The 19407-nt window shown below is 34.2% G+C and overlaps 1 protein-coding gene and 1 non-coding gene across 2 annotated transcripts; both read left to right on the top strand.

Moving 5' to 3' along the window:
• Window positions 1–4591: 4591 nt before the first annotated feature.
• On the top strand, window positions 4592–10134 carry LOC109157679. The gene is made up of 9 exons (XM_019305541.1): window positions 4592–4964; window positions 5603–5796; window positions 6865–7043; window positions 7122–7406; window positions 7498–7556; window positions 7656–7692; window positions 8201–8272; window positions 8601–8925; window positions 9484–10134. Exons 1-9 carry the CDS (start codon window positions 4856–4858, stop codon window positions 9922–9924), a joined length of 1701 nt encoding a protein of 566 aa, XP_019161086.1. The 5' UTR covers window positions 4592–4855; the 3' UTR covers window positions 9925–10134.
• Window positions 10135–14657: 4523 nt separating this feature from the next.
• On the top strand, window positions 14658–14738 carry TRNAL-AAG. The gene has a single exon. It is a non-coding gene; the product is annotated as a tRNA-Leu (tRNA).
• The last annotated feature ends 4669 nt before the right edge of the window (window positions 14739–19407 follow it).

Below are 19407 nucleotides of genomic sequence, written 5' to 3'. Positions count from 1 at the left end.
TTATCCTACTTCTCAGTGGTCGACATATTATTATTCCGCTTCTCAACGGTTGGCATATTATTAATCCGCTTCTCAGCGGTAGGCATATTACTATTTTGCTTCTCAGTGGTCGGCATATTATTATTTCGTTTCTCAGTGGTTGACATATTCTTCGCGGTCAACATATTTTATCCCACCCCGTAAAGAAGATGCATTTAATCCCACATCGCAGTGGTAAATATATTTCACTTCTTGGTGGACAACAAACTTACCGGGGAGAAGCGTTTTAGTGAGCACGCATGAAGGGAAGGTGGCAAAAATTAAATCTCTTTCGTTTTCTTGCAGGGTCAAAGCACCAAGCTATTTGAAAGGGATGAGAACTTTCCGACCAAGAGTTGAGAGGGTCAATGCGTGTAGAAGTTCGAGAGTGTCTATACTTTCTTTGCCCGTGGTCTAAGACAACCAAAGAAAGTGTGAGACTTGTGATGACGACATGGGACCGGGGGGGGGGGGGGGGGGTAAGAGAGAGAGGGCATTTTATTGGAAAAGTCTTGGTCCAAGCGGGGGTGTCAGAGAATAGTAGCCCAAGAAGTTGAAGGAGGTGTGGAAGGAAGCAAAATATTAACAAAGGTCAACCAACAAGGTTCAAACATATGACCTCCAACATAATAACACAAGTACCAACCACTCAAGCCACTCATCAAGATATCATGTACAAAAAAGACAGGATGCTCTATTTATTCATGTGAAAATTGTTAAAATCTGGGTAGTGAGAGGACACGTGTGTGTCCAATATTGAAAACAAGCTGATGCCGTACATTTGTCAATCATTTGAAAGGTCTCTACACTATATAAGGCACACTTACCTCTCCTTAAATCATAATCCATTGGGCCTTACAATCATCTCTAGTCAAATAGTATTAGTTAACTTTTAACTCATACACCAATATTCAATTCTTAGCAACAACATTCGTACCCCATTTTGTACCAAAACCATCAACGACAAATCAAATATTTTTTATCAAAATAAAATAGTTACAGATTAAAATTTGGGAAAATGACACTTTTTCCCCCTGAGTTATATACCTATAGTATTTTTTTCCCCTAAGTTATTGAAGTGGCTGTTTTTCCCCCTGAAATGTTAAATGAACATATTTACCCTTAAATTAAATATTTAATTTATTTTTTTCTCCAACAAATTATGACTATAATTTGGTTCAAACTAAACAAACACTATAGCAACCAAACCGAAATATTCCAATTACAATTTAGAATCGAAATTCGATATTTAGAGTTTATTAAAATCGTGAACCGGAACGGACGGTTCATGTTCCGAAAAAAAATAAAATACATTTATTGTTGAACTAGTTTTTTACGCGCATTGCGCGATTGGGATAATGCCCAATATTTTTTTTTTTTTTTTAAATAAGTACTTTAAAGTATATTAAGGCAAGATTATATTGAAATTGTTCATGCATAGATAATTGAAGGTTGAATTTGCGTATTTAAATAGGTAATCCTTCTCGCAAAGGTTGAGTCCCCAACCCCAAGGGCCCCCCACACTCCGACCCGACAGAGCATTGTGGGAAGTTGTAAATCACGGTGACTCAATGGTTCAGCAGACAGGACCAAATGCCGGTGCGAACAAGGAATCTACCCACTTTGGACATAATTCCCGCACTGCCGCCGCCGAGGTTCAAACCTTGGTCTCTTCTCTCAAATACTGCCCACTAAACCATTGAGCTAAGCTCGTGCGGGTTAAATAGGTAATTCTAAGTTTACAAATGCAAGATAATATAGTCAAGATTGATTATAATTGTCAATAAAATAATTATATAGGTATGGTTGAAACCAAATACGGGACATAAGGGAGAACAAATAAAAATTAGGGCATAAAATATTAAATATATACTAATATTGTTTGAGGAGATTTCGACATTAGGATTTGTGGTTAAGTTCTATTAAGACTTTAATATTAGAATTAGATTAATGGTGTAATTATAATTCTATATTAGACGTTAATATTAGAATTAGACTAACGGTGAATTAACGGTATTTAACGGAAAAGTTAAATGGATAATCATATAATTAAGGATAAATTAGAAAAACATTAAAAAAAATTAAAACCTGAATAATTTGAACCATTCATTTGATTTAATAATTTGACGGTCATTTTTTTTACCCAATGTTAATAATTAAATAAATTCATTGGTCAAATCCGCTAATATAATCCACTAACTACTGATTGTCAAACAAGGACATTGCAAGATAGTTCTCACTTCAATTTGTTGTGTGATTTGAATACTCTCTTTGTCACAAAATCTCTCAAGTAGTTAATATGGTTGACTTTAATTAATTATATATTTTTTCTTTAATTTTTTCATGGTATTAATAAAATACTTGGTAAATAAATATATAGCATTATTTTGTATTATAACTTTGATATTTAATTAGAAAAATAGTGCACAAAAAAGATAATAGACAATGTAGTGAATATAATCAATTGATGAATTTGAATGTAAAAATTTTTACATTTGAGAAAAATAAAGACAATATAACTAATGAAAATATTTCTCTTAATTAATTTATTGATAATGAATAATTTTTTTTCACTGAATTAAGACATTGTAAGGACAATGTAGCGAATATAATCAATTAATAAATTTGAATATAAAGAATTTTTATATTGTAAAAAAATAAAGACAATATAACTAATACAATTATTTCTCTTATTTAATTTATTGATAATGAATAATTTTTTTTTTAATAAAGGCATTGTGGACACATAATTCTAAATTAAAGAAATGCATATCTATAATTTTTTGTTGTAGCTACTAAATTATTATTTATATACCAGGATTATGTGGTCTAATGGTATTCGGGTTGGACTTCCATTTGGAATGTTATAAGTTCGAGCCTCAGTGGAAGCGTTATTAGCTTTCTGTGTTTCAGTAGGTTGAGAAAGTATACGAACAGATACTACAATGTAATAGAGCTAGTAGCATTCAAAAAAAAATTATTATTTATATAATTTAATAAGAGTAAAATAGAAATTATTATTTCTATAATTTAATAAGAGTAAAATAGAGTACTAATTATGCCAACTTTGATTGGGATGAGGTTTGAACCTAAGACCTTTTTTTTTTTTTTTATTGAAATCAATGAGTAAGTTAACGGTGAACTAACGGCAATTCTTAAAATTTTAACGGAATTAGTAACGGTGTGTGGGTATTTTAGGAAATTTTAGTGTAAAATTTAAATCTTATCGATCTTTTAATCAATCTGAGCCATTCATTTGATTAAAATCTATGACCGCCATTTTTTCTACCCATTATAGGCCTAACTCTCTTGGGCTCTTATTAGTATAGTAGATTTAGACTATTTTAAAATAAAAAATAAAATTTTAAAATAAAGACGGTTCAAAACCGTAAATCAGATCCGGAACCGCCGGTTCACGGTTCAAGATTCAATTTTTTGATACATAATTTTAATAAATTGACATTTAAATATTGGGTTCTAGATCTGAATTATAACCGTAAACTATTAATTCGATTGTTTTAGTATCCAGTTCAATTCAAATCAAACCGTGGTCATCCCTACGTATACGCAATAATTTGTTGGAGTAGTAAAATAAATAAAATGCTTACTTTAAGGGTATAAATGTCAATTTAATATATCAGGGGGGAAAAAGCACCACTTTTATAATAATTGAGGGGGCTAATGTGCTTACCTAAATAATTGAGGGGGAAAAAGTGCTATAAGTATATAACTCAGAGGTAAAAAGTGCCATTTTCCCTTAAAATTTATTTGTAAAAATGAGTTACTTAGGCTGAACAGTGAACGTTTTTCAAAAAAAAAAGGCTGAACAGTGAACGCCCTACGCTTCCTCCCTCTTTATTTTATGCATCCTGTCTTAAGAAATCCTTTTATTTTTTACGAAGAAATTTATTTAATTACGTCGCGTTTAATTGGTTGTACCTTATTTACACAAAAATTAATTTTATATTTTATAATGAAGAAATTATATTTTTGTTCCTTCAGTTATACCCGTAATATAAATTTAGTTCTGTATATGTATCACCATCTTTATCTTTTAAGTTATGCATAAAGTGGCATGCTTATTTCTTGAAAGATCAAATCTGTCACTTTATTAAGTAACATATTGGTGGTAGAAATAATTTATAAAAGACTAAAATTACAATTTTACACATAACATTGCGATTAAACATGATCACATATATAACTTAGCCTATGTGATTCATGTTCGGTTGAATTACTATAATTTACATCCTTCCAAATACTCTATCGAATCGGGGTGTAGAGGGCCCTTAAGGTTGAGGTTCAACCTTTTGGAAGAATGATCACATATATAACTTAACAATTAAGTTTATAACACTAATTGAATGACTAAATGCAATTTTCCCTTTATATTAATATATTTATTTATTAATGAATTAAAACCACTTTAATAATCTTTTTAGGTTAAGATTTGTGAACTGATCAATCAATCAACAAAAGAAAAAGCTGAAAAGGACAAAAAAACCCAAAAGCAGAAGGTGATCTTCAGACTCCTTTTGCTCTGCTTTATTAATTCACTCATTCACTCACTCCCTTCATTGACACTGCCCGTTTTTAGGCCACCCCACCATGTGATCCTTCCCACTTTCTCTCTCTACCTATACATACACATATATGCGCGCGCCTCAACACCAGAGGATCTCTGTGCTTCACCACTGCCCCTCTCTGAGATCTTCTCGCATGTATATATGTGCTGTTGTGCTTATTTATTTAAGCATTCAGCTTTCCAAAAGAACAAAGTGATGACAGCGCATTTTGGGGTTCTTTTAGTGATACAGTGAGATTTGCGGAGACGGAGATGGTGAAGGGTTGTTCAATCTTTATCCTCCTTTTTGCCCTCTCCATTTGCCTGGGGTTAACTCCAGCTGATTCTTTGCACCCCAGAGCTCCCTTGAGGGTCATTGTCGGTAATTATTACAGTTCTTGAAATTTAATGTGTTGGTTGACTGATTTCTCAATCTGGGTATTTGATCGTTTTTAGTTCTTTTTGTTGTGTATGAGCTTTTCTTGTGAAAAAAATTAGTTCTTGGCGGTGGTGGTTGTCGCTTTCGGAATGGGGCATTTGGTGATCATGAGAAACTGGAAAAAGTCTCTTGAGTTTTGATAGCCAAATAAGGAACTTAAAGATTTGGTCTTTTCTCGTTTTAACTAAAATTAATGGTTTGTACTTTAGTGGTAATACACTAATACCCTGATAAGTGATAAACTGATAATTTTCTTTCAACAATTGTGTAATTTAGGAATTACCTTGAAATGGATTCTTTTTTTTTTTTTTTAATCTCAGTATTTTCTAGATACAACTATTAATTGTGGATGTTTAGGTGATCTGTTTTCGTATAACAACTTTGAAACTACTTTCTTGTTTTATATGCTTTTTTAGTATTAATGTCTGGTTGGAGGACAATAGTTTATTTTCATTTTCATGTATTTTGTCAATGGTAGAGGATCTTGCTGTCCTTTGACAATTTGTGAAGTGATAAACCCATAAATTCCCAGATTTTAAAAATTTCTTAATATTATTTTTTTCTCTGATTATGTGGACAAGACCTAGGAAAGGAAACACTGGGATCTTGGAAGGATGGAGTGCTTCAAGATACCACTGAAGTGTTAGGTTCAGGCAATGAGGGGCTCAATGGTACACTTGTTTTGGGTGGAAACAGGACAAGGAGGCCAGACATTCTTTCTGGATTTCACAAATACAGAGGTGGATGGGATATTGCCAATAAACACTACTGGGCTGTAAGAATCTACTCCTTTTTTCATGTTATTGTTTTCAATTATTGATATGTTGGATTCGAGGTTTTGTGAGCTATGGTGCCCTTAATGTTTGTTTTGAAAGGAATACATGATGTCCTTCCTGCAAATCAATATAGATTACTTCCTTATGTTCTGGATTGTCCCTTTAGTTTCTTTTTGGGTGACGAGGGAAACCTGCAGCCTAAACCCCGTCTTATGACCCTAGCCGGCAAAGGACTACAAGAAGGTAAACCAGCCTAGGTTGCCTATAGCTGACTGGCTCAAACCAAGAAGGTTGAGATTCGAATTCGTGACATTGTGGTTAGAAGTTTGTATCCTTAGCCATTTTGGCCGGGGTTATCCCCTTTTCCCTTTAGTTTTATTTTTGTTTTTGCGTGCCTAGTTGCTTACCGTATTCCTTTGCCTTCCTTAAACAGAAAAACAATTATAGAGTCACTTAATGGTTTCAAAATACCGAAGAACTTATTAGTGAAGTAACTGTGCTTTGTAATTGCAATACCCATCTTATATAGTTGGTATGTTGGATAAGTAAACCTATCTGAACTGTGTGGCATGAATTGTGGGAGGTAAACTTGTCCGTTACTAAATGTATTACTTTGATTACTTGTTTGTACATATCTTTCGCTATAATTGACTAGAATTTACTACTCCCTCTGTCTTTTTTTACCTGTCATTGGTCAAATCAACTTTTTCTTCTTTGTTTATTTCTTTAGTAATTTTTAATTATTTTTAAATTTGATTTCTTGTGTTTAATAGTACTTTTGATGTAGTTTCTAAATATATAAATTTTATATACTAATACTAAACTTAATATTATGAAAAATTGAATTAAAATAACTTCAGCCAAGCCTCGTTAACCAAACCAGACACATAAAATGGGACAGAGAGAGTATAACAATAAGTGTTTATCATGATGTATGTAGATGCCACGTGTTACAGCAGTATAAATATTTTGGCTTTTGTGGCATTGTTGTGCTCAGTCTTTTGGTTATTTTGGCTTTTGAACTGAAACCGGTGACCGAAGTGTATTTTACTCATTGTTGCGTTCAGTCTGTTGGTTTTACAGGTGCTGCTGGGTTCATTTTTGCTGTGCTATGGTTTATTGCTTTTGGCTTTGCCCTGGTGGTGCACCATTTCTGCGGGTGGAAGATAAATATCAAGGATGAGGAAACACATTTTTCACAAAAAATTTGCCTAATCGTTCTCATTGTTTTCACTTGTGCTGCAGCGTAAGAATACGACTCTATACTTGCTATATATTCCCCCTTGACTAAACCCCCCCGATACCTGATTTCATATGTATACAGGATTGGATGTATTCTTCTTTCTGTTGGACAAGATGAATTTCACGCTGAAGCTTTAGATACATTGAAATATGTTGTGAACCAGTCCGACTACACTGTGCAAACGTTGAGAAATGTGTCGGAGTACCTTACACTTGCAAAAACTGTTAACGTGGCCCAGATTTACCTCCCTTCAGATGTCAAAGATGATATTGATCGTTTGAACGTGGACTTGATTAATGCAGCTGATACACTAGAGGAGAAAACAGACGAAAGCTCAGGAAAAATAAGAAGAGTCTTCAATATTATGTATGCTATCATAAACTTGACTAAAAACTCAATTAATTTATTTTTGATATTTGATAAGCAAACAAAACTTAACGAATTCGTTTATTTGTAGGCGGTCAGCACTGATCACGGTTGCAACAGTGATGCTTATCATCTCTATTCTTGGGCTTTGTATGTGATAAAAGCCTTTTCGTTATGATTAAAAACTTCCAATTCTCACGCTGATCCCATTCTTAGTTTCTTATTGATGTTTATCATGTTGTCTTGCAGGCTTATCTATCCTTGGCCATCAACATGCAATTCACATGTATATATGCTCCCCTCCGTTAGTTTTCAATTTGTTTTTGGTCAGACTATGAGGTGTCCTGAGCAGATCCTAATTGTAGGAGACACCTTTAAGCCCATACCATACTCAGACTAATCCCCATTCGCAACGGGCCGGCCCAATTAAGGGGCAAAGTGCTGGCCAGATTAGTTTTTCCATACGAGAGTGACCTCTCTTAAGGGATGAGAGTGCACGGTCACTCACGCCAACCAAGCTGGTTTCCGTTAGTTTTCGGTTGATGATTACTTGCTGTTTCTCCTTCATCCCCTTCAAAATCCCCGTGCGACTTCCAATAGAAATCTCTTAGATCATTCATTGGATTAGTTTTCCTTCGTCACCTTTAGAAATATCTCTTTTATATATACTTCACTGGTTTTAGGCAATATGGGGAAGAGAGGCTCTGTAAGCTGGTTCAAAGTTGCACTTTTAGTTTTCACGGTTTTTAGATGCTACAATCCTTTCAATTTTCTAACTGTTTTTGCTAATGCAGATTCATAATCAGTGGATGGTTGCTAGTGGTGTTGACCTTCGTTCTTTGTGGAGTTTTTGTCGTCGTTGACAAGTAAGATTTTGAAATTTCCATTTTTTTTTTTTTTTTTTTTGTTGCAAGGGGCCTTGATGCATACTCTAATTCAGAATAGCTATCATATGACCCACACGGGCTTAGTTCACTGGTTCAGTAGCAGTATTTGGGGAAAGAATAGCTATCATATGCATGCATTAGTGCGTGGTTAACATAGTATTCATTAAACTAAGGTTCTTTTCATTACACTAGTATTCATGGAGAATCTTTTTTAATTCCCCCAACATATCTCATTATCGGTTTTCTTTATGTTTTGGAAAGATTTTTCTGTGTTTTAGAATTAATTATGATAAATATTCTATTCTAGTGCAATTTCCGACACCTGTATGGCCATGGAAGAATGGGTCGACAATCCTCACGCTGAAACTGCACTCAGCAACATCCTTCCTTGCGTTGACCAACGAACCACAAACCGGACACTGATCAAGAGCAAACAAGTTGTCGTTGACATTGCAAATGTTGTCAACGGATTTATCGACACCTATGCCAATTCCAATCCTACTGATCCAGTCAATTCTAATTATTACAACCAATCTGGACCTTTGATGCCTCATCTCTGTTATCCTTACGACTCCCAGCTGCAAGATTTGTCGTGTCCATCAGAACAGGTTTCAGTGGCAAATGCCTCGTTGGTAAGTGGTCATTTTAGCTTCCTTCACTAGTAAAGTCAGAATACTCTACTTCAAAGGGAAAGAAACGATTGCAAACTTCATTATATTTTTTGTTGCCAATTGTGACTTACAATCAACAAAAAAGGGGCTGGAAACCGGAATGTAAATAGCTATTATCTTCTCCAACTTCTAGGGAGAACAGTTAGGATCAAGCGTTTACTACTACATCATAAGCTATAGCTCGGGCCAGCCCGGCCCATACGGGACAGATCGGGATTTCTCCGACCTAACCCGTCCAAAACACGGGTTAAACGGGCCCAACCCGTCGGGTTGGACCTGTATTGACAGCTCTAGCTCACAACGAAGGCGTAACTTTATTTTCTTGTATACCGTCACATTTTCGAGAGTTAGGGTTCTGGACTTGAACCTTCACCGGTCTTCGCCCAACAATCCCCTAACCACCAATTGCTGGACTTGGCCCGTCACCGGCCTCTGCCCAACAAGAACCGAGTGTTTTTACTGGACAAACTACTTTCTGAATATATAATATTTCCATGTTTTCTCTCATTTATATCTCAGGTTTGGCAGCAATACATCTGCAATGTGTCTGCATTTGGTTTCTGCAGCAGCATTGGGAGGGTGACCCCCGATATGTATGGACATTTGTTGGTTGCATTAAACGTTAGCTATGCTCTCGAGCATTACACCCTGCCACTGCTCGACCTTCGGAACTGCAATTTCGTACGTGATACATTTCGAAACATCACCTCCGATTATTGCCCTCCATTGGAACACTATCTCCGGGTCGTGAATGCAGGATTGGCTTTGATCTCCGTGGGAGTCATGCTTAGCCTCGCGCTTTGGGTGATATACACAAACCGCCCCCGAAGGGAGGAAGTTCTTGCAAAGCTTACTTCGAGATTGAAAAGCAGCTGCCATGGTAAGAGAAGTTCGAATAGTAGTAATCTCGATTTATCATCACGAGGCACAACTCCGAGAAACACTGTTTATACAATATAGTAATTCATTAGATTTTTAGGATACACAAAATAGAATTTCACAGCATGGAATTGTTTGACATCCTGCAAGCCAAGCTCAAGATGGGGCAAAGCACCACTTTAGAGTTGAGGGCTTTATATATAGTAGTCATTATGTTGTCTTCAGTCATTGTATATACAGTACTGAGTACTCCATACTATATATAATATAAACTTATTCTTGATCTACATGGTTACCTTAAGCAAAACAAGATCTCAGGTTTTTTTTTTTTTTTTTTTTTTTTTTTTTTTTTTTTTTTTTTTTTTAAATGTTGGACTGGAACCTAGTTTTACATGTGAAATGTGGCTTCTTATTTCTCTAAATTATGGTCTTGACAATTTGTTTGAAGATGAACACATTTTAGTATATGTAGGATGGCAATGTGAGGAAGGCTGTGAGTTTATTAACAGTAGTTCAATCATACAAATTACTCAGCGATGGTATATATAAAAGCATCCTAACTAATATAATTTTTTCAAATTTTTAAGTGCCAAGTAGAAGAGGAGGAAGGAAAAAAAAAATGAATTTATAAGTAAAAAAATAAAATAATTGTTAACACATGCACGACTGGGCGCTTCTGGGGCGCCTCACACGCACCCGTGGAAACAAAAAACCTGCTCCTACAAAGATTTTAAACATTCTCTCTCCTCCTCTCTCTGCCACAAAAAAATCACCAAAAACCATCTAATAGGGATGCTCTAACATACATGTAGACTACTACAACCAAGGACGAGGTTATATTATATGTGGAGGGCCCCTGCCTCCCTCCCCCCAAAAAAAATATTTGCCCCTCCTAGCTTAGTACCATTGAGCCTCCCAACAATTTTTTTTTTTTTTTTTTGAAACCCCCAACAAATATTATGTCTTCCACTCTTCCAGAACAAGCTTTTAGGTTTCTCACTTCTGATTTTCATCTTCTTCAATATTCTGTTCTTCTATTCAACAATTAAGATTTTTAAAGAGTCTTTAAAAGTCGTATGGTATTCGATTAAGACTTTTAAAGAGTCTTTAAAAGTCATGTGGTATTCAAAAAGTTATGAACTTTTGTAGATTTTTTAATTTTAAGACTTTTGTAGACTTTTCCTTCTCAAATATAAATAGTTGAAATCCAACCATCAACCCCAAGATTTCAAAATTTTCTTTCTAATAACTTTGAATGTTTTCTCTCTCTATTTAAACTCTATTTGTTGTCCCTATTTAAACTTTCTAAACATATCTAAATTCAATAAAATTATTTTTTCATCATTATCCTATATTTTTCTCATACCTAAACTCTACCAATTTTTCTCTCTCCTACACTTTACAATCGAAATAATATTATTTTTACTTCATTATTGCTTGTTTATATTAATTTTTATTTTTTCTATGAATTTTTTATCCCTAACTTTCTCTAATTCTCCCTAAATACATGAACAAAGCAATAATGAAGTAAAAATAATATTATTTCGAACTGTTGTTGTTCACAGTAGCACCTTGTTGTTGTTCACAGTCTCAAATTGCTATTGCAAAACAATATTTATTTGCGTGATGCCTAGCAATAAAAGTATAATTTTTTATATACTCCCTCTGTCCCGAAAAGGCTGTCTGGTTTACTTTTGGCACAAATTTTTAGATGGTTAAACAAAGCTCACTCTTTTTCCACTTATGCCCTTTTACTTACTGACAAATTGGCTACAGTACATTTCTTCCTCATTCTTCATCTATGTGCAGACATTTATTCATCTTTCTTCAACAAACCCACTTCTTCATCTTTTTCTAACAAATCAACCATACCTTCTGTATCTATTATTCTTCTTTTAGTTCTTTATACACCAGTAATTATACAAAAATAAATAAACTTAAGAAGGGGAAGATAAAAAACGAAAAAAAAAAAAAAAAAAAAAAAAGACAAAAACTAGTGGTGTTTACAAATAGATGGAGTTATAAAAATCTGAAACTTCATGAAAGTGATTGTAGATTAGGGTGGCAGCGCCAATTTAAGAGATGGTGAAGATTGCTACGCTATTGAAAGAGGATAATGTTTTTGTGGAGTCATACTAGCCCAACCTCTTCGCAAAACAATGTGAGAAAGAGGAAAATATAGGATCTCATCATGATCTGAACATGGGCGCTAGTGGCGGCGGCGGCGGAGTTGCTGTTACTGTTCCTGCTGCCGGCGGTATTGCTACCCCGTAGCTGCTTCTCCGGCTACTAAGAAAAAGAACGAAGAACCAAAGGAAGAGAGCGACGAAGACATGGGATTCAGCTTGTTTCTTTAGAATGTAAGATTTACTAGTTTTGATAAATTTTTGCTTCTTGTTTCCGTCAAGTTTTGGAGTGAATGGTTTGTTTTACAAGATTCTTCATCTGTAGACTATGCGTATTCTTGAGTGGATTACAGCTGTGCATTTTTTTTTTTTTTTTGAGAAGTGACAGATGTGCATATTATGTATCAATTGTGATAAAAGCTGAAAGGGCAAAGTTGGAAAATAAAAATATAATGATGTTTAATTTTAGAAAGTGGACAATATTTTGGGACGGACGAAAAAGGAAAGTAAGACAGGGAAAATAGGACGGAGGGAGTATATTATTAATATTAGATTTTTTTTTTTGTTTTATGCCACTTGTAATTATATTTTTAAATATTTTATTTGATCAATTCTTTTATTATAAATTTTATTGTTCAATATGTTATGAATTTCTAATGAAATATTTTTTTTTTGTTGATGTTTATTAATAATATATATAAGTAATTAGCATATAGTCTCAGCATACTATGGATAAAAATAATAATGTTGAGAATGTTGATGTGGGTGAAGAACTATATAATAAGAAGAATTTTATGATATATTATAAATATTTTGTAAGAAAATTATAAATGATAAAAATCAAAATCATTGAAAGTTTGTAAGGATGTATTCAATTTAGAATTTCAATGTCTTTTGTAGACTTTCTAAAATAAAAAGTTCATAAAAGTCTATGAATGTTTTTTATATAGACTTTTATAGAGTCTTATAAAGTTTTAGAAAGTTTTGAACGACTCTATGAAAGTCAATCAAAGTTTATTAAAATCTATCATTTTAAAAGTCTTTAAAACTCTATAAAAGTCATGATTGAATACACCCCCTAAGGGTTGAACCCCTTCACTTCAACATACTTAGCCATATTTCTCATTTGAGAAAGTTTCACTTTTGTTCCTTTGACTATTGCATCCAGTTCACGTTTAGCCTCTAACTATCAAACTTTTCAAAATTGGTAAATGGTGTAATAATATTTTTCACAACTCTAAAATAAAAATTCCTCAAAAATTCACATCATGATAATCCAGTTAATCCAAGGCATGCGAAATACATTTTTAAAAAAACTGATTTGCTTCATCTCAAAGGTGCTAGGAACATTGAAACATTAGTTTCTGAAGATACCATGGATTACAAGAATAAATTCGAGCACTCAAATATACTACTTTCAACAAACTTAAACAAAGGGAACATGAAAATATAATAAAAGGTTAGTACAGAGTTTTTTTTGGGAGTTGAGAGTCCGCCACTCGAAATAGTGGAAGGACCATCTACATTCAACGACTTATGTCGATTTGAAGTGGATCATCGACTGGTTAGTACTAATGGAATTCAAAATTTGAATTTTATACCCCCAATTTTAATATAAAATAACACATGTGGTTAAAACAGTTACATATTAAATTCTAAGCTTAAAAAATGGAGTTAAATATTTTAACTCCAAACTTACAAGAGTTTAATCACCCTTAGTTAATTTTGACAAATAAAAAACAAAGGAGGTATGTTGTACACTACACAAACATTCAACGAGACCTATCCACATGTATATATAGAATATAGTTCGAAGTAATTAGCACTAAATATCATTTGAAATTTTAATTTTTTAACCCCCACAATTTGAAATATTCTCAACTTCTTCTTCTCCCAAATATTCTTAACTTAAAAATTCAACATGTTGGTGCACACAAGTTCAAACTTTTGAAGCTTATTTTGAAAGCTCGATTTGAAGCTCATTTTGAAAGCTCATCTTCTCAATTCAAGCTCCTTTGTTCCATCGTCATCTATCCAACTAATCCACACACTCCCTGCATATAGAATCAATGAATAAATAAAATAAAATAAGAACAAAAAATAAGTTACCGCATTCATTAGTTCTCGTATCTCTATATCGTTGATTGTCTGAGAGGAATTTATTTATGAAAAATATAAAAAATTTATTAATGAGGAATTTATGCAATGAAGATGACATTAAGGGAGAGAATAAAGTTTTAATGGTGGAGAGTAATTAAAAAATATAAGACTTATTAATAAAATTTACAATTATATACCTTGAGGCAAAAAGCATTATCTTTTCCTATATATATATATATATATATATATATATATATATATATGCCACTCAAGGCTTTCCTTTGAGAGATGGGCAAATTATGGTCCACACAGTGTTATGTGAACCATAATAAAAGTACATTTTTAATATACTAAATGTATATAATTTTTGTATTAAATGTACATTATATAATATAATGTACACTTAGTACATAAATAATGTACATTCCCTGAATACAATGTATATTATTTTTGTACTGAATGTACATTATTTTACAATATACAAAATATGGTTCACATAGTCCACACAATAATGATTGAGAGAGATGGGTGTGATTGGGCGATTAAATTATCCTATCTATAAAATAGTTCTAATTTTGTAGTCAATAGGTTGAGATGGCCGAGTTGGTCTAAGGCGCCAGATTAAGGTTCTGGTCCGAAAGGGCGTGGGTTCAAATCCCACTCTTAACAAATTGCTATTTTAAAAATATTTGTCCCCAGCTACGTCCCTGCAGTACAGATCGAAATGCTATTTTTAAAATATTTGTCCCCAGCGCTATATGGAAATTTGTTTGGTCATCTCACTCTTCATATTATTGCTTTATACATATTCCCAACTTCATTCCTGTAATAATTTTGTAAAATAAATTTGTTTGGTCCATGAATAATATATATCACTGTGTCATTTAAAATGAAGAAGAGAAAGCATGTATCGACTAGTAATATTTTAACTTTTTCTTAGATGATGGTTTTATTTGACTACACTCATTGTGAAATTGGGTTGTTAATTTGTCAGAGATAAAATTGGTAAAGAACATAGATATTAAACAATAGTCAAATACGATGATGTGTCGCAATTCTAATTTCGGTCTGTAATGAAAAATATTGAAAACTACACACAATGAACAAGCCTGGAATACTATGGTCAATTCTTAATATAGGGTTTATTACAATTTTAGACAAATTAGGCAAGTTGTCTAAAAAATATAGACAATGGACTAGAGAAGTCAAGTCTCCGTTAAGTTAAGTGATAATAATGTTTGAAGGGAAACCAAAACCCCTGATTTATAGTATTTTTGGAGTTGAAAATAGTAAAAGATGAGTGAACAACAATCTCTAGGAATTTTAGACTACAAATTCATCCCGCGGCACTATTCGAATCCAATCACCCACCTCTCCATTCACTTGTCCCTTGGCCCCTGAGCCTAATTGTTTGTCGACAATAATTGACAGTCAACTGCACCAACTGGCCATACCCTGCCATCCCCCATCACACTCTTAGCCATTAAAAGAGTCCTTAGTGTTCGCCCCTCCTTTCTTCCACCTTACACCATCTTTTTTCCATTATTTGCCAAATAATACCCCACTTATCCTATATAACCCCTCTTCCTAGTCTTTACGCCATGGGATCATATACTTTATGTCTTGCCGTGAAAAACTAAATTTTTTAGTACGTAAAATATTCTGTCCAACCACAAGTATATATAGGAGAGTTTGATGTAATTAGCGCTAATGGAATTCAAAATTTGAATTTCGAAAAAGTTATAACTCCCACTTTAATTTGAAATAACACCTAAGGTTACAACAATTACAGTTGATCGTGTGCCTTCTATTCTTACTTTTGATAATAAAATATTAATTAATTTAAAGGAAAATTGCATCTTTGATTTCTGAGTTATACCCAAGTTTTGACTCAGTCCCTGAGTTATGACCGTATCCATTTTTAGTCCCTTAGTTATGAACGAAGTGGCGCATTTGGTCCCCGACCGTTAAAACTGATGGAAAAATTTAAAAATATTTAAAATTTGAAGGGTAAATTAGGAAATTTACATTTTATTCTACTTCTTATATCAAAACCACTTTCATAACATTATTTTTCACTTTTTAGCCTCTAATTTCAAGATTGTTCAATTCTAAAAGCATTTCATAACTTTAGTATGACTTGTTTGGAACCTGGCTCTCGTATAACAAACTTAAGACATAACACAAACAAAGAAACTCTTGATTATTGTCTTCAGACGTGTGAAACACACTACCTATCAATCTTCAATTTTCTTTACTAAGCAACAAAGATAATCAAATCAGAACTTTTGAGATACAAAATGATGTCAAATTTCTCAGGTTGCTTTTATGAGAAATTCACCAACGAAATAACTTGAGATTTTTAGTATGTAAAAATTTTTCATATGCCGTAGTTTAGTCAATAATCGTTTTTAGAAGTTACAAAATTTTTTAGAATTTTCATAACTGAGTCTTAGGTTCCTCACTCATTACTCTGGTTTTTAAAAAGACAAAGAAGGTGATATATATATATATATATATATATATATATATATATATATATATATATATATATATATATATATATGTCAGGATATACGATTCTTGATTAAGTTACTGCAGTGCTTACGAAAGAATTTTACGTACTAAAAATCTCAAGTTAATTACTCTATTGGTGAATTTTTCATAAAAATAATATGAGAAATTTGATATCTTCTTGTATTTCAAAAGTTATGGTTTGATTACTATTATGTTTAGTAAGGGAAATCAGAAACTTTTAGGATTGTGTATTTTACATTCTTGAAGACAATGATAAGTGTTCTCTTGTTTGTACTAAATTACAGGTTCCTTATACGAGACTCAGGTTACTAACAAGTCATACGAAAATTATTGAATGAGTTAATTTCGGCAATAGTCCTCCGACTATTACGATTTTCCAAAATTAGTCCTCGACTTTTAATTTGGACGAAAAAGACACTTGACTTTCGAATTTGTTCCGGTAATAGTCCTCTGTTATATCTATCTGTTTCTTAGGCGTTAGTTTTGAGGGCAAAATGGTATTTTCATTAGCTTGCTTTCTTCAACCTGCATTTTCATCGTTTCATCTAAGTTCATTGAGCATAGATTACCAACTTCCAGATCTTTGCTCCAATAGATGGCTTAACTTTGCTGTCATCGATGCTCCAATGTGATCTCTTCCCAAGTGGTACTGGTACGACGGTATAATGCCAGTAGACAAGAAAATACAGAAAGAATGTTACTGTACATAAAACATCTTACAACATATGAAGACTTTTCAATCAAAATGAAATGCACCATTTCATGGAAAACAGACACTTTATGCAACATAACATCCAAATCCAAATTAAAGTAAAGGGTGCATCATCCACTCGGCAAAGCTCCTAGCTATAGAACCTGAACACTATGACCTCAACGACGACTAACCATGGGAACAGAAACTATGACGAGGAGGAGTGTCGTGATATTTCCATGGCTGGTGTACGACCACATTACACCCTTCGTCGGACTGGCCAAGAATCTTGCAGACAGAGGTTTCTTGGTCCATTTATGTTCGACCCCGGATCAAAAACAACATTTCTCAATCCTTTTCCCAATACATTCGATTACTGGAACTCCATCTTCCAGAATCGTCGGATCTTCCTCCTCAGTACCCGACCACCAATGGCCTCCCGCTCCACCTCCACGACGCCCTCAAAAAGGTCCTGAAAATGGCAGAACCTGATTTCACCACCAGCTCCGCCATGTGCTCGTACTTCACGCACATGTTGACTAATCCCGGTGCCGAGTATCCCTTCCCGGCTCTCCGTCTCCGGCGATACGAACAAACGAGAACTTGCGAGCTCATGAATCAGGGGACCCTCAGCGACATGATCGAGGCTTCTGCCGGGATGCCGAAGTTAATGGCGGCATGTTACACTTTTCAGCTTCTCAACGGTATCTATTGCATGCACTGTCGAATCTTCCACTGCGACTTGAAGCCTGGCAAGTTCTCTTCTTCCCCGGAAAGTACACCCGCGGGCACCGCCTCAAGCTCTGCGACCTCGAACTCGCCATGTTTCCCACTGAGGAGAATCGCCGTAAAGGAGACTGTTTACGGCACCGCCGTAAAGGAGAATCGCCATGGCTCCGATGATCGAATTGAATCTGCTTGGTCGGTAAGTTTTCTGCTGCAATTATTTGGATGAACTACGCATTTAGCTTTCCATTGCCATAGATTTGCAGCATTGCTACTCGTGGATCTACTCAATTTGTTGATATATAGAATTGTTTGTGTGGCCTGCTTCGAATGGCTCCGGTTGTCTGTGTTTTTTCAGTTTCTCCTGTCCGTACATTCTTAAAATTCGTGTTCTGAGAAGGAGACACAACCACTTTGGGGTTTAAGCACGGTTTGTGCTTCTGTTTAGATATGTGGTTGGGTTTTATCATTTTTTTTTAGAAAGAAGAAAGAAATGAGGAAGGAGAAAGAAGCTAATGAAATGACATTTTAACCCCTATACTAACACCTAACTAACTGAAAGTTGACGGAAGGACTAATGCTGGAACAAATTTGATAGTCAAAGGTCTATTTTGTCCAATTTAAAAGACAAGGACTGATTTTGGAAAATCGCAATAGTCAGAGGACCATTGCTGGAATTAACTCATTATTGAATTGTTTTTGGAATTGAAGAACCTTGAAATAGAATGCTAGGAAGTTGAAAATAATATTGCAAAAATGGTTTCAATATAAGAAAGTAAATAAAATGTGAATTTCTTACTTTACCCCTAAAATTTTAAATATTTTATAATTTTTTCGTCAATTTTAACGGTCAGGGACCAAATGCGTCACTTCGCTCATAACTGATGGACTAAAAATGGATACGGTCATAACTCAGGGACTGAGTTGTCACTACCATTATAACTCAGGGACCAAACTCACCATTAATTTGTAGTTGCAAGAATTAAAAAGAAGAAGTACACTCTCCAAGTTCAAACGATAGTGCTTGAAGGCATGATCGTCTTAGCAAGGGTGTCCTCTTTAATGGAAATGGTGTTTGGTTGGCAGGGACGGAGGCAGAGGGGGGCAGGGGGGTCAGCTGCCCCTCTCATCCCACCCCCACCCCCACCCCCACCCCCACCCCATATATAATATGTATATGTATATATGTATATATAGTTTATGTTTTAATATTATTATAAAAAAAGCTAGTAAATGTCAACAAGTAAGGATTTAGATTAGTTGGTAGAGCATATTTATAGTAATAGGAAAGGTCTTGGGTTTGAAACCTTGCATTAGCATATTTTGTCCTTCCCCTACGGCTTTAACACATTTACTTTTTTAATATTTAACACACACACACAC

Source organism: Ipomoea nil, unplaced genomic scaffold (assembly GCF_001879475.1).
Source record: "Ipomoea nil cultivar Tokyo-kokei standard unplaced genomic scaffold, Asagao_1.1 scaffold0298, whole genome shotgun sequence".
In the NCBI taxonomy this organism is placed as follows: Eukaryota; Viridiplantae; Streptophyta; class Magnoliopsida; order Solanales; family Convolvulaceae; genus Ipomoea; species Ipomoea nil.
This window is presented reverse-complemented; position numbering and strand designations above follow the sequence as displayed.